Source organism: Hyla sarda, chromosome 3 (genome assembly GCF_029499605.1).
Source record: "Hyla sarda isolate aHylSar1 chromosome 3, aHylSar1.hap1, whole genome shotgun sequence".
NCBI classification, from domain to species: domain Eukaryota; kingdom Metazoa; phylum Chordata; class Amphibia; order Anura; family Hylidae; genus Hyla; species Hyla sarda.
In genome coordinates this window covers 133,311,011-133,324,816 of record NC_079191.1, presented here as the reverse complement: position 1 = coordinate 133,324,816, position 13,806 = coordinate 133,311,011, and the positions used below count along the sequence as shown (strand labels likewise).

The following is a 13,806-nucleotide window of genomic DNA, read 5'->3' as shown; positions in this document are numbered from 1 at the left end:
ATAGAGATGCACCTTTTTTTTCTTCATAAATAGCGACTATCGGATTTGATAAATGCATGACCACTGCAAAGTAAAAAAATAAAATAAAATAAAAATTACTATGTGAGCAGATTTCAGAAATGTGCGTTGGAATGAGCAAAAAATCAAAGTCGCAGCATGTATAGAAAAGTTGCACGTGTGCAAGTACATGCAATTTTTTTATGCAAAAAACATCTACTTCAGAGCTTGATAAATCTCCTATATGGTTAAAACCAACTCATTGCCCCCAATTTTACTGAATGTGTGTCCTTAGGATATAGAAACAGTTGAATGCTTTGAAGTAGAGAGCTACCCACTAACATCCCCACCACCATACACTATAGACCTGCAGCTACACTTTGGGCCTTCATTGGGGGCAGCTGCATGTGAAGTTTATGTAGAGGACGGGTTATAGGTTGTGTCCATATTAAGTTCAGATACAAGCAGCCTTAGGGTCTATTCACACAGGCAAAATATCGCTGACGGAATTCTGCCTGAAATGAAAGCCCATTACAGTTCTATGGGATTCTGCTCTCCCGTTGACACTTCGGAAATCCCGAAATTCTCTCTGTGTTAAAGGGGTTCTCCGGTGCTTACACATCTTTTCCCCTATCCAAAGGATATGGGAATAAGATGCCTGATCGCGGGAGTCCCGCCGCTGGGGACCCCCGGGATCATGCACGCGGCACCCCGTTTGTAATCAGTCCCCGAAGCGTGTTCGCTCTGGGACTGATTACAGGCGACCACCGGGCCGATGACGTGTGATGTCACGCCTCCGCCCCCGTGTGATGTCGCGCTCCACCCCTCAATGCAAGCCTACAGGAGGGGGCGTGATAGCTGTCACGCCCCCTCCCGTAGGCTTGCATTGAGGGGTGGAGCGTGACATCACACGGAGGCGTGACGTCGCACGCCGCCGGCCCGGTGGTAGCCTGTAATCAGTCCCGAAGCGAACACGCTCTGGGGACTGATTACAAACGGGGTGCCGCGTACATGATCCCGGGGGTCCCCAGCGGCGGAACTCCCGCAATCAGGCATCTTGTCCCCTATCCAAAGGATGTGTAAGCACCGGAGAACCCCTTGAATAGACCCTTAGGCTGGAATTACACGCTATGTTAGTTTGCCGAGCAACCGATAGCTGTAGTTTAGCCATTCGGTTAATGGTTATGTGGTTTGAAAATAGTTCACACAGCCGAAAACGGTAACTTTAAAACCATTGGTGGTGCTCCCTATAACCCTTGTGGTTTTTCAATGCAGTAACTGACCACACAGCCAAATTGTGTGTGTGTGTGTGTGTGTGTGTGTGTGTGTGTGTGTGTGTGGTGTGTTTTTTAATTTTTTTTTTTTTATATATAATGTATAAAGCCTAATAGTTTAACAATAACAAAAATGTTTAAACCCTGAAACAAGACGTCACTATATTAAAAACCAATATAGTTTACATGTTCAGTATAAACTGAACTGTGTATTGGTCCCTGTATACCATTTTTGTTTACAGGTATTCACTACTGTGGTGTCCCGGTACCGTATTGCATACCATACCTTGTATAGTGGTCCCCAAAGTCAGAGTAACTACGCTCAGGTAGGGTCCCCCAGGTAGGACAGCCCCTAGTCGCCTCTCTTCTATGCTAATTTTGTAATGTTTACACATGTACATATTTAATAATATACTGTATATCTAATATAATAGTATACCTACCTTGCTAGCGTCGCAGGACCTTCGGTCATGTGACCATGTTAAATCCTCTATGGTATGTTGGACCTATGAAGGTCCTTGGGTCACATCCTACCCGTAATTCTGTGTAAAGGTGATTGACAGCAGTATTGGACCAATTAGCACTAGTCCAGCCCCTGCCCATATATGGGCGCTGTAGCCAATTATCGCTCTCTTGGGTTGCTGCTCTCGTGGATGCCGGACTAGCAGGACGGATCTGCCCAACTTTCAAAGACAAGCTAGGCCTGAAAACCTACCGGCCTCAGCGGAACCTAAACCTTGAGTTCTAAACTAATCCCCACTAAAGCTAGCGTGACTACTGGACCGCAACTAATTCCCTAAATCCGGTGGAACAGTGCATATCAGTTTAAATACTCAAAACTGCTTAAGGTCCCAACCTTTGTCAATCTCCAAGATAATTTGCATATGTAGAGACTGTTCCTATTGTGAAGTTGCATAAAATCTTCAGTAAAAGTTCCAACTGTTTTCAGCAAACTCTCCGGTTGTGGACATTCCATTATTCTATACCTCCCTATCGCTCTTGGGAAGGGGTGGCGGTAGGACAAGCATTACAGAGAAGCCCTCACCCTGGCGTCACAAATAGCAAGGGTTAACCAGACACCCTTTAGTCACCGCACAGCTACACCTTATATACCCTACTCCCCCAGGCTATCACACTACAACAGATGTTTTTTTAATCTGGATGTCATTTATGACTGCTATAAAATATTTCCGATCTATTCATTATGCGCTATAATCCACCCATTCTACACTATGTAGGTATAAAAGGTTTACAATGTTTATAATGGTTTTATTATTTACAAGCTGAGGAGACTGTATACGTGCCCTGTAACCAGTCCAACTTCTAAACACAGAGATATGTAGGAACTTAGGTGAACTTGCTTGGTAATGCAGCCTCTTGATCGTCAACTAGCATTTCAGGTTTCCTGGACCAAACCTTCTAGAAAACATTCATTGTGTGAAACAGGAATGTATAGAGACATTCACATTTTTTGCCTCTGATAGGTTTATCCCACATTGATATATGGCTTGTAGAAAAAAAAAAAAAAACTGCAGCGGGGGACATGGTTCTCCACAAGCCTTCCATGATTATTTTCTTAATGCATAGCTCAGTATCTAGTAATATCACTGTGTGTGCAACAACAAGTTATACCAGATTACTATCTCTTTGCTATGCTGTGTCACTACAGCATACACATCTTTTGCATAGTTTATGATTTGGTGTATTGTGACGTGTTGTCATCTGTTGACATCAGTCAGGGACGGGTCTCTAAATTAGAATTCCTCCCCAGTTTTGAAAATGAGACAACCATGGTGCTATGGCAGTGTCCCGATACCTGTATCTCCTCTACAAATATGTAAGGTTGTTGTGCGGAATTCCTGTTCTAAAAGACTAAATCTGTGTGGCTTGTCACAAGTTAACTTGTGTAACTGTTTCTGTATATTTGCACTGCCATTACAGTATATACTGAAATAATAGACAGTTAAGGGTTAAACATTTGCATACTTTGCATAACATGAGGGAATTGTTGGTCACAGGATATGCTCCCCATTCTACTTTCTATGTAGAAGCTTCTGGAAAGGCTAAGGGAGGAGTTCTCTTGTCTAATCCCTTCTCCCCAGAGGGAAATGATTATTGACATGACTATTCTTTCTGTGGACTCCAGAATTGAGATTTCTGGGGCAGAAACATCTGCCACGGAAATTCTGCCGTGTGAACATTGCCTTAAAGTGTACCACCTAGGTGAAATAGATAAAGTGACCTGCTTTAACACTTTTTCAGTTGCAAGAGTAATCTATAATGGGACACATATGGGTCACATGCACAGTGATCACAAAACTGTGAGGAGTTTGGAGGATTTTACCCAAATGTTCATGTCCAGTCCACGCTGTGAGGGAATCCTTCTTCTTCAAAGTTCCAGTATCAATAAGTCAAAGGAGGAGAATAGCTGAGCAACACTATCTACACTAATCCTTGTGGACCTGCAGTCCGTGTTGGCATAGTGTGGTCTAATACATCACTCCATGCATATAGGGTATTGTGTAAAAAATCTGTGAGTAAAGTCAGCCTATGTGGGATCTTCACAGAAGAGAGAAATTAATTGGACTGTTCCTGTATCTTGTCCAAAACCACAATTCAACCAGTTTCCCCAAGTGCAAAAGGAAACCAGTCAGTATATCTACTATTAAAGGGACCGTGACCAGCTTTTTTTTTTTTTTTTTTTATTTATTTTTTTTTTCTGTCTAAAACCTGTAACATACAGGTGAATTTGCACTGACTGCTCAATAAAATTCCATGTCCAAAACTCTTATTCCTACACTTAATACCACAGGTACAAGCCATTTGACAAAAGTATTGTTGGGCTCAAAGGGATCATCGGGATAACCAGACCACTCTACTATGTGACATCATATCTTGCAACCAAGGGACTACCACTCCCAGCTAGCCTGGCTACTTCTCTCCCCTCCCCCTGTGGGCTACACTACCCTTAGCAGTTACGCAGATATGTTAAGTGTTAGTGTCATCTATTCATTTCTGCAGCACAATACAATATATGCCCAAGCCAGTAAAGCCAATATTTTTAAGAACTGAAAATGTCCCGTTATGGAGATATCAGAGCAAGAACTGATTGTGTACGTAGAATGCTGTGGTGCTTTTGATTTATAAATGTATGAGAGTACAATATGTTGATGTAGCAGAGTTGAATTTGTATGCACAAAAGTTGTATTTGAAGCGCTATGCTTCACCGCTGTTTACACATTCAGCTCCACTTCATATATCTGCACATGGAATATATATGGAGATGGAGCATAGTGCTTCAAAAACACATTTGCCAATATATCTTTGCTGCATATCCCTCATATAAATGCAGCCCTGTGGAATATAAAGTTTTGTACTTGGGATTTCTTCCGAGTACTAAGAGGAAGGTCTCTCATAAGTGAACATTTATGAAGCTGAAATAGTAGAGCTGGATCTGTAAACAGACAAACATGTCATTTTTGAAGCATTAATCTCCGTCTGTGTTGACCAACTCAGTTCTGCTATTTCTGCTTCATCAAGATAAAGCCAGCAACAACTTTATACTTGGTGCGCCGCATCTATCCCAAAGTGCACAACGCTACCAGCATACATTGCAAGCAGCAGGAACTGTATGCAAACTGCATGGAGCATATGTAGCATAATGTGCTGAAGATGTCATGACAGTGGGACCTCTTTGGTGCTGGCTACTTGGGTATATGGGGACACTTTTGAGGAACACATCTTTTGATACTTGCCATAAATTTAAATCTAGAACCAAAAGAAAAGTTCCAGATGGATGTACAGTATTTGAAGTAGATGTAGCAGAGGCCAATTTGCCAACCTTGAGAAGCATAGTGCTTCAAAAACTGTACATGTGTATGAAAAATTCCTCTCGGCTATATCCTCTTCATTCATATGTACCTGGGATCCTCTTTCCTTTTTTGTTGTGATAGATGGTAAACAAGGACAATAAGGATTATCCCTTATGATTGTACATAGAGATGTATAGAACTACCTGCTATGTGCAAGGGGTGCAGCTTAATAGGGACTATAGAAGGAGCAACATGTTATGGATAAGATGGCAGTTTAGAATGGAGGCAGTAGGGGGCACTCATGAGGTAATGTAGTCTACTTGATAGGTGGAGACATGCTGTGGGAGCAGTAGGGCATCACTGACCTGAGGATACTTCAAATAAACGGCTGGCTCTCCTAGGAACAGTGAACATATATTGGTACTGTGGTGGCCCAGTATGGGATGGTGTTTCCCCGTCCCCTTTTCCTGCCCTGTCAGACAGAGTCCCTTTATGTCCCCAGGGCCCCCTGTAGTGTTATCCCCTATGTACATATGTTAACCCCTTGAGGACCAAGGACGTACCGGTATGTCCTTGGTCCTGCTCTCCCGATATAACGCGGGGTTACACAGTAACCCCGCATCATTTCACGGCGGGCCCGGCGTCATAGCGAATCCGGGACCCGCCTCTAATAGCGCGCAGCGCGGCGCCGCGCGCTATTAACCCTTTAGCCGCGCGCTCAGAGATGAGCCGCAAGGCTAAAAGTGAAAGTTGCCGGCTAGCTCAGTCGGGCTGTTCGGGATAGCCGCGGCTAATCGCGGCATCCCGAACAGCTGACAGGACAGCGGGAGGGCCCCTACCTGCCTCCTCGCTGTTCGATCGCCGAATGACTGCTCAGTGCCTGAGATCCAGGCATGAGCAGTCATGCGGCAGAATCGTTGATCACTGGTTTCTTATGAGAAACCAGTGATCAGCATAGGAGATCAGTGTGTGCAGTGTTATAGGTCCCTATGGGACCTATAACACTGCAAAAAAAAGTGAAAAAAAAGTGAATAAAGATCATTTAACTCCTCCCCTATTAAAAGTTTGTATCACCCCCCTTTTCCAATAAAAAAAAAAAGTGTAAATAAAAATAAAACATATATGGTATCACCGCGTGCGGAAATGTCCGAATTATAAAAATATATAATTAATTAAACCGCTCGGTCAATGGCGTGCGCGCAAAAAAATTCCAAAGTCCAAAATAGTGCATTTTTGGTCACTTTTTAAATCCTTTAAAAATGAATAAAAAGCGATCAATAAGTTCTATCAATGCAAATATGGTACCGTTAAAAACTTCAGATCACGGCGCAAAAAATGAGCCCTCATACCGCCTCATACATGGAAAAATAAAAAAGTTATAGGGGTCAGAAGATGACAATTTTAAACGTATTAATTTTCCTGCATGTAGTTATGATTTTTTCCAGAAGTCCGACAAAATCAAACCTATATAAGTAGGGTATCATTTTAATCGTATGGACCTACAGAATAAATATATGGTGTCATTTTTACCGAAAAATGTACTACGTAGAAACGGAAGCCCCCAAAATTTACAAAACTGCGTTTTTTTTTTCAATTTTGTCGCACAATGATTTTTTTTCCGTTTCACCGTAGATTTTTGGGCAAAATGACTGACGTCATTACAAAGTAGAATTGGTGGCGCAAAAAATAAGCCATCATATGGATTTTTAGGTGCAAAATTGAAAGAGTTATGATTTTTTAAAGGCAAGGAGCAAAAAATGAAAATGCAAAAAACGGAAAAAACCCCGGTCCTTAAGGGGTTAAAAGTGTAATGTTTCTTTAAAGGGGTACTCCGGCGCTAAGACATCTTATCCCCTACCCAAAGGATAGGGAATAAGATGCCTGATCGCGAGGGTCCCGCCGCTGGGGACCCCCGTGATCTTTCATGCAGCACACCGTTACCATCAACCCCCAGAGCATGTTCTCTCCAGGTCTGATGACCCCTTTTATTTACTGTGACCATGTGCTTATTACCCAGGAGGCACTAGTGACCAGGTGACCACTCAAGTGACCTATGGGCTCTTTGCTAGACACCCCTATAAAAACCAGGGGTGGAGTTACAATTTCTCTCTTCCAGCATTCTTTCTCCTGCTGAGGTCCAGAGCACTGGAGGCCTCAAGCCTAAAGTCTGCAGCCACAAAGTCCAGCTCAAGTAAGCTAAAGTCATCTTCATGTCAATTGGCAGTCAAGGCAAGTCTTCTATATAGTCACCGTGGCCTGCACTAAAGTATCTCTACGTACAGCAAGTCCCAGCAAGCCTGCGAGGTGCCCCTGTGTCACTGGTCACCTCCTTGGGATATTGGTTGTACTGCATAGACTGTATCACCTGTCTACCCTCAGTAAAGCTACCGTTGTCCGTAACTTATCGTCGGAGTCTTCATTGCCCAGGACCAGCCGTATTACCTTCGAGTGGTTAAGGCTAAACCACGTTCTGGTGTCACAACAAGAAGGGGTTAATAACATCTGCCCCCAGGGTTACAACAACTGTCCTACATTGCACGCCACAGTACACCACACTCCTCATCTCAGAAATGGTGTAGGACAACCCCTAACACTAAAAAAAAAGCTGTGATAAATGTTACGATGTGTTGGAATGTTGGACAAAGCAGGATTTGTCCTATAGAGATGGGAAGGGGAGGTAATTTGCATACGTACATATCTATTTCCTTTCTGACAAATGCTCCAAAAACTAGCAAAGACTTGCGCATTACACAACAAGCATTCTCATCTATGGCCAATACAAAAGGCTTCTCTAGGACATTGATGGCTAAAGCTACAGCATAGGCTAGACCAATGTTTCCCAACCAGGGTGCCTCCAGCTGTGGCAAAACTACAACTCCCAGCATGCCCGGACAGCCGAAGGCTGTCCGGGCATGCTGGAAGTTGTAGTTTTGCAAAAGCCGGAGGCAGCCTAGTTGGCAAATGCTGGGCTAGACATAGGCAACCGTCGGCACAACAGATGTTTTGGACTGCATTTCCCATAATGCTTTGGCAGCATTATGGCTTAAAGTGCATCATGTGAGATGTAGTCCACAACGTCTGCAGTGCTTAAAGTTGCCTACCCCTGGCACAGGCCATTAAAGGAGTTATCCAGGAAAAAACACATATATACTCCAGAAAGTACAACAGATTTGTAAATTACTTCTATTTAAAAAATATTAATCCTTTCAGTACTTATGAGCTGCTGAAGTTGAGTTGTTCTTTTCTGTCTAAGTGCTCTCTGATGACATCGGTCTCGGGAACCACCCAGTTTAGAAGCAAATGCCCATAGCAAATCTCTTCTACTCTGTGCAACTCCTGAGACGAGCAGAGATGTCAGCAGAGAGCACTGTTGCCAGACAGAAAACAACAACTCGACTTCAGCAGCTGATAATTATTGAAAGATTTTTTAAAGGGGTTGTGCGCTGCCCGGCCTTTCGGAGCTCTGCTCACAGCGTCCGGAAGTTCATTACTCCGAACGCTGTGTGCGGGCTTCCATGTTCGCGGCCGCCGGGCGTGACATCACGCCCGGCCCCTCGTGATGTCACGCCCGCCCCCTCTACCAAAGTCTATGGGAAGGGGGCGTGACAGCGGTCGCACCCCCTTCCCATAGACTTTCATTGAGGGGGCGGGTGAGACGTCACGAGGGGCCGGGCGTGACGTCCCGCCCGGCGGCCGCGAACACGAAAGCCCGCACACAGCGTTCGGAGTAATGAACTTCCGGACAATGTGAGCGGAGCTCCGAAAGGCCGTGCAGCGCACAACCCCTTTAATAGAAGTAATTTACAATTCTGTTTAACTTTCTGGAACCAGTTGATACAAAAAAAAAAAAAAAATCCTTGACTATCCCTTTTAATATTTGAATATTTCATCTTCAGGCTACCAACCAGTGCTCTTGCCCCCTGCAGTTTTGATATAAGCAGCCATACCTGGTACTCCAGTGGTCCAGCATTAGATTTTTTTTTTTTTTTTAATTTCTTTTGCAAAACTCCACCGCTCCTGTCCACAGGTTGTCTGGTATTGGAGCTCAGCTCTATTGAAGTGAATGGGACTGAGCTGCAGTACTACACACAACCTGTGGACAGGAGTGGTGCTGTTTCTGCAACACAAGGCAGTTTTTTTCTAATGACATGGAAACCACCTTTTGAGCAGGTTAAATCACTGGCCCTGACGGTATATGGTATAAGCAGTATCATTTATATGGCAATAACTGTTTATTTAAAGGGTTTATGCAGCCTTTATACATTTCAGGGACTATACCTTGCACCACCCCTATAAATAATACAGTGACTGCATGTTTAAACAATGAGGAGGCTGCAGCCCCTTAAGGGTAGGTCACACATAGCATATATGCTGCGTATTTTCTGCAGCTGATTTTACTACCCATTGACCTCAATAAATAGGAAAATATGCAGCAGGAAATAGGGAGTAAAATACATGGCATATATACTATGTGTGACCCTACTCTTAGGATGTCTTCACATGTAAGGTATCCTGCGCTTCTAAAATTATTTGAAGCTGCAGTTTTCATGCTGTGGACTTCAATGTAAACTAAATGACTGAACACTGCTTCAAATGCTGTGCATCAAATATGTGCAGGATACTGAATGTGGGAATAGCACTGAAGGGTTAAATCACATTAGACCAACTTGCTGTGGAAAATTCTCCATGAAAATCTGTATGGATTTTCTTGTGGATTTGGTGCAGATTGTACCTTGGGGAAATTTACACCAAATCTGTTGTATTAACTGCAGGACAGTTTGTCAGGAAAATGTATTTTTGTATGTAGATAAGATTTCAAAAATTAAATAACTTTGCTAGTCGGCTGTAGATTTGCTATATGAATTCCCAAGCAGAAAATGGGGAGCGTGCATTTATCTAAAATACTGATCAGCAGGATTACTGGAAGTCTGATCCCCACTGATCTTGATGGCCTATGAGAGGCATAAGCCATCAATGTTTAAATGGGCACTGTCAGATACAAAAACTTTATATATGTTGTACATCTTGGTAAAACATTAACCTTTCTAATATACTACATAAGCACATTTTATTTTATTTTTATAGAGATCATGGCTTATAAAATCATAGTTTTGTCCAAGCTGAAGCACAGGCATGGACAAAGTCCAATAAGTGAGGGTGGGCTAGTACTCATCTGTGCTCTCTCCTGTCTGATAGCACTCCTCTGTGCTCTCTCCTGTCTGATAGGACTCCTCTGTGCTCTCTCCTGTCTGATAGGACTCCTCTGTGCTCTCTCCGGTCTGATAGTACTCCTCTGTGCTCTCTCCTGTCTGATAGGACTCCTCTGTGCTCTCTCTCCTGTCTGATGGCACTCCTCTGTGCTCTCTCTCCTGTCTGATAGGACTCCTCTGTGCTCTCTCCGGTCTGATAGTACTCCTCTGTGCTCTCTCCTGTCTGATAGGACTCCTCTGTGCTGTCTCCTGTCTGATAGGACTCCTCTGTGCTCTCTCTCTTGTCTGATGGCACTCCTCTGTGCTCTCTCTCCTGTCTGATAGGACTCCTCTGTGCTCTCTCTCCTGTCTGATAGGACTCCTCTGTGCTCTCTCTCCTGTCTGATGGCACTCCTCTGTGCTCTCTCTCCTGTCTGATAGGCACTCCTCTGTGCTCTCTCTCCTGTCTGATGGCACGCCTCTGTGCTCTCTCTCCTGTCTGATGGCACGCCTCTGTGCTCTCTCTCCTGTCTGATGGCACGCCTCTGTGCTCTCTCTCCTGTCTGATGGCACGCCTCTGTGCTCTCTCTCCTGTCTGATAGGCACTCCTCTGTGCTCTCTCTCCTGTCTGATAGGCACTCCTCTGTGCTCTCTCCTGTACTATCACAGAGGAGTGCCAGTCCAACCTTACTGGACTTGCCTGTGTCCATGCCTGTGCTTCAGCTTGGAAAAAGCCATGATTTTGTAAGCCATGATTTCTATAAAAAGAAAAATAATTCTTATAAAAAAACAAAAGCAAAAAATAAACTATGGAATGATTTTTCATAATACTATAAGGTAAACTTGTTGTTGTTACCGCCCAGTGTCCTATGCATTATTATCGAATTTGTTTCAATAGAGATGCTATGTTGTTAGTATTTATAGATGTATTTGTGTCAACTTTTGAGTAACAAAAAAGATCAGGGTGTAACTATAGGAAGTTCTCTAATGGAAGCATAATCACATAATCACACCTATGTCCTGGTGCCTAAGGCTCAGGGGTGTAACAAGAAGTCATGGGGCTCCATAGCAAAATCCATTCCATCATGACACCTTTCGGTTGTAAGTGTGAAAAGCGTCTTTTGGAACAGGAATGATGAACACGGCGATGTCACAGTACAGGGCATTGCACACAATGTTGCTGGGGCGATATCCTAGTATGGGGATAATTTGCATAGTGGTCTGGATAGTTTTTGTCTATGCCAGTGTTTTCCATCGAGTGTGTCTCCATCTGTTGCAATACTACAACTCCCAGCATGCCCGGACAGCCTGTCCGGGCATGCTGGGAGTTGTAGTTTTGCAACAGCTGGAGGTACTCTGGTCTGAAAACTCTGGTCTATTATGAGGGGTCTTTATAATAAAGTGGTGTACGAGGTCCCTGGTGCCAGATTTTGCTTTTGGGTCCAGGAGCCTTAGATTATGTCTCTGCATGACTGGACCGACTTCTAAACTTTTTTTTTTTTTTTCCCCTAGGGCATCGCAGCCATACTGACAAACATGGATGTAAAGCATATTAAAGATTACGTCTCCTGGCTGTACTATCAATATCTCCTCATAACGTGCAGCTATGTACTGGAGCCCTGGGAGCAGTCCATTTTTAACACTGTGCTATTGACAGCCGTTGCGATGATGATCTACAGCTCTTATGTCTTCATCCCGATTCACGTTTGCCTGGCAGTGGAGTTTTTCTCCGGAATATTTGGAGGGCAGCACGAAAGTACAGTCGCCCCAATGAACTGACCCGCTCTGCCCGTGCCCTCCAATGCTTCCATGAGATCGCTCATAAGACTTGCCGCTTCACAGCTGGAACTGCAGAGGTTTACAGGAAATTTGTGCTGAGCATAGATTCCTACCGGGAAGAATTTGCCAAACTCCCTTTTTTGTTTTTGAATGAACTGGTCTCTGGAAATGTGTTAGGGGGAAACAAAATGACACATCCGCTTTGTACATAGTGTAATATAGTCTTTGCTTTATATTTAAAAAGGGGAAAAAAATACAAAATATTCAGTTAAAATGATGCAGCGTACAACGTCAAAGTGAAAAAGAAAAAAAAAGACTACATAAAATAAAAGATTATCGAAGCTTTAAAGAATGGAGGATTTACCTTTTTTGGGCTTCTTTACTGGAATTTAAACACACGAACTTGTGTAAAAGACAGTATCCTCTATGCAAACTAAAATATATTGTAAAATATGTATATACCTTTTCATAACTGACTCCCTGCTACGCTGCTATAAACTAATATACATCAAAATTGCTCTCTATCAACCTGAATAAGGGTTTTGCTACTGTGTTAGGTCTCTGGATAAGAAAAGGTTTTTCATGGAGTTATAAGGGCTGTCCCATGCAGTATATGCCATTTTTACATTGATACCCAAAATCCATATTTTCCCTTTTATATGAGGAGACTTGTGACTTATGATACGCCATTTCTATACCTAATGTACTGTGACTTATATCGCTTTCAGTGTTGGTTTAGTTTGACCTATCGCAGGATGAGCTGGTGCCATCAGCTTCTATTTCCATTTAGTAGATGGATCTATAAATAGACTAAACTATCCTTTTAGATCAGGGTTTCCCAAACAAGGTACCTCCCGGCTGTTCCAAAACTAGAACTTCTAGCATGGCCAGACAGCCATTTGGCAGGAGTCACCCTGATTGAGAAACACTGCCCTAGAAACAAAAAAAAGTCTTCTTAAATAACAAATTATAATAAATAATAAGGTTAGGCTCAGTTCAGACTGTGCTAAAGGCTTCTATCAGATACATATGATATGATATAGTAATCTAGGCACTGACCTATGCAACAGTACAGTCATACAGTAGCATATGTTGTTCAGAGGTTTGTTAAAGAAATTAAAAGTATACTGTGCAGTATAGCCTACCATGCATTTCTATACACAAACATATGAAAATAAAGGATATTTGCCAAAAAAAACACAATTTCCTTTCCTAAGTCTACTGGAACATGCACCAAACGTCCTCGCAAAATACAATTTAAGCAGACCCTCAGGGTGGTTCTCCATAGTCTAATGTCCAAAATAAGGTCATTGGTCTCTTTGTAAATAACTTTGTGTTCTGTTCTTGTGTTATTTATGTTCTACCTACAGTATCATTTTAGTATTATAAAATTGTAAATAACTGTTTTGCATACTTTAAATAAAAAGCTACACAATCTGGTATTGTAATGTATTTACTAGTCTCTTAGTCTACGTATGTAAGAGGACAATAAAACTTGATTGGCTGCATATATGGTTATAATACCACAAAGCATGTTCGTGTAATGGTGTAAAATATGGCCATTCAATAGATTTGCATTCAAATGGTCTGGTTCACCAAATTTTAATGGAAACCATGTGGAACATTATTTGATTCTGATACGACAAGTACAAACTTAAAGTGGGGTTATTCCATGTGACAGGAACATCTGAGATGGAAGGAATGAAACTTTTAGGCTACGTTCACATGGTGAAATATTTGCGAAATGTCCGCCGG

At 42.7% G+C, this 13,806-nt stretch overlaps 1 protein-coding gene across 1 annotated transcript; it reads left to right on the top strand.

Moving 5' to 3' along the window:
* The first annotated feature begins 11,808 nt into the window (after positions 1 to 11,808).
* On the top strand, positions 11,809 to 13,469 carry SPTSSB (serine palmitoyltransferase small subunit B). The gene has a single exon (XM_056563190.1). The coding sequence runs from the start codon at positions 11,809 to 11,811 to the stop codon at positions 12,049 to 12,051; it is 243 nt and encodes an 80-aa protein (XP_056419165.1). The 3' UTR covers positions 12,052 to 13,469.
* The last annotated feature ends 337 nt before the right edge of the window (positions 13,470 to 13,806 follow it).

Coding starts and splice junctions, on each gene's coding strand:
- SPTSSB (XM_056563190.1), top strand. CDS start 11,809: ATGGATGTAAAGCATATTAAAGATTACGTCTCCTGGCTGTACTATCAA.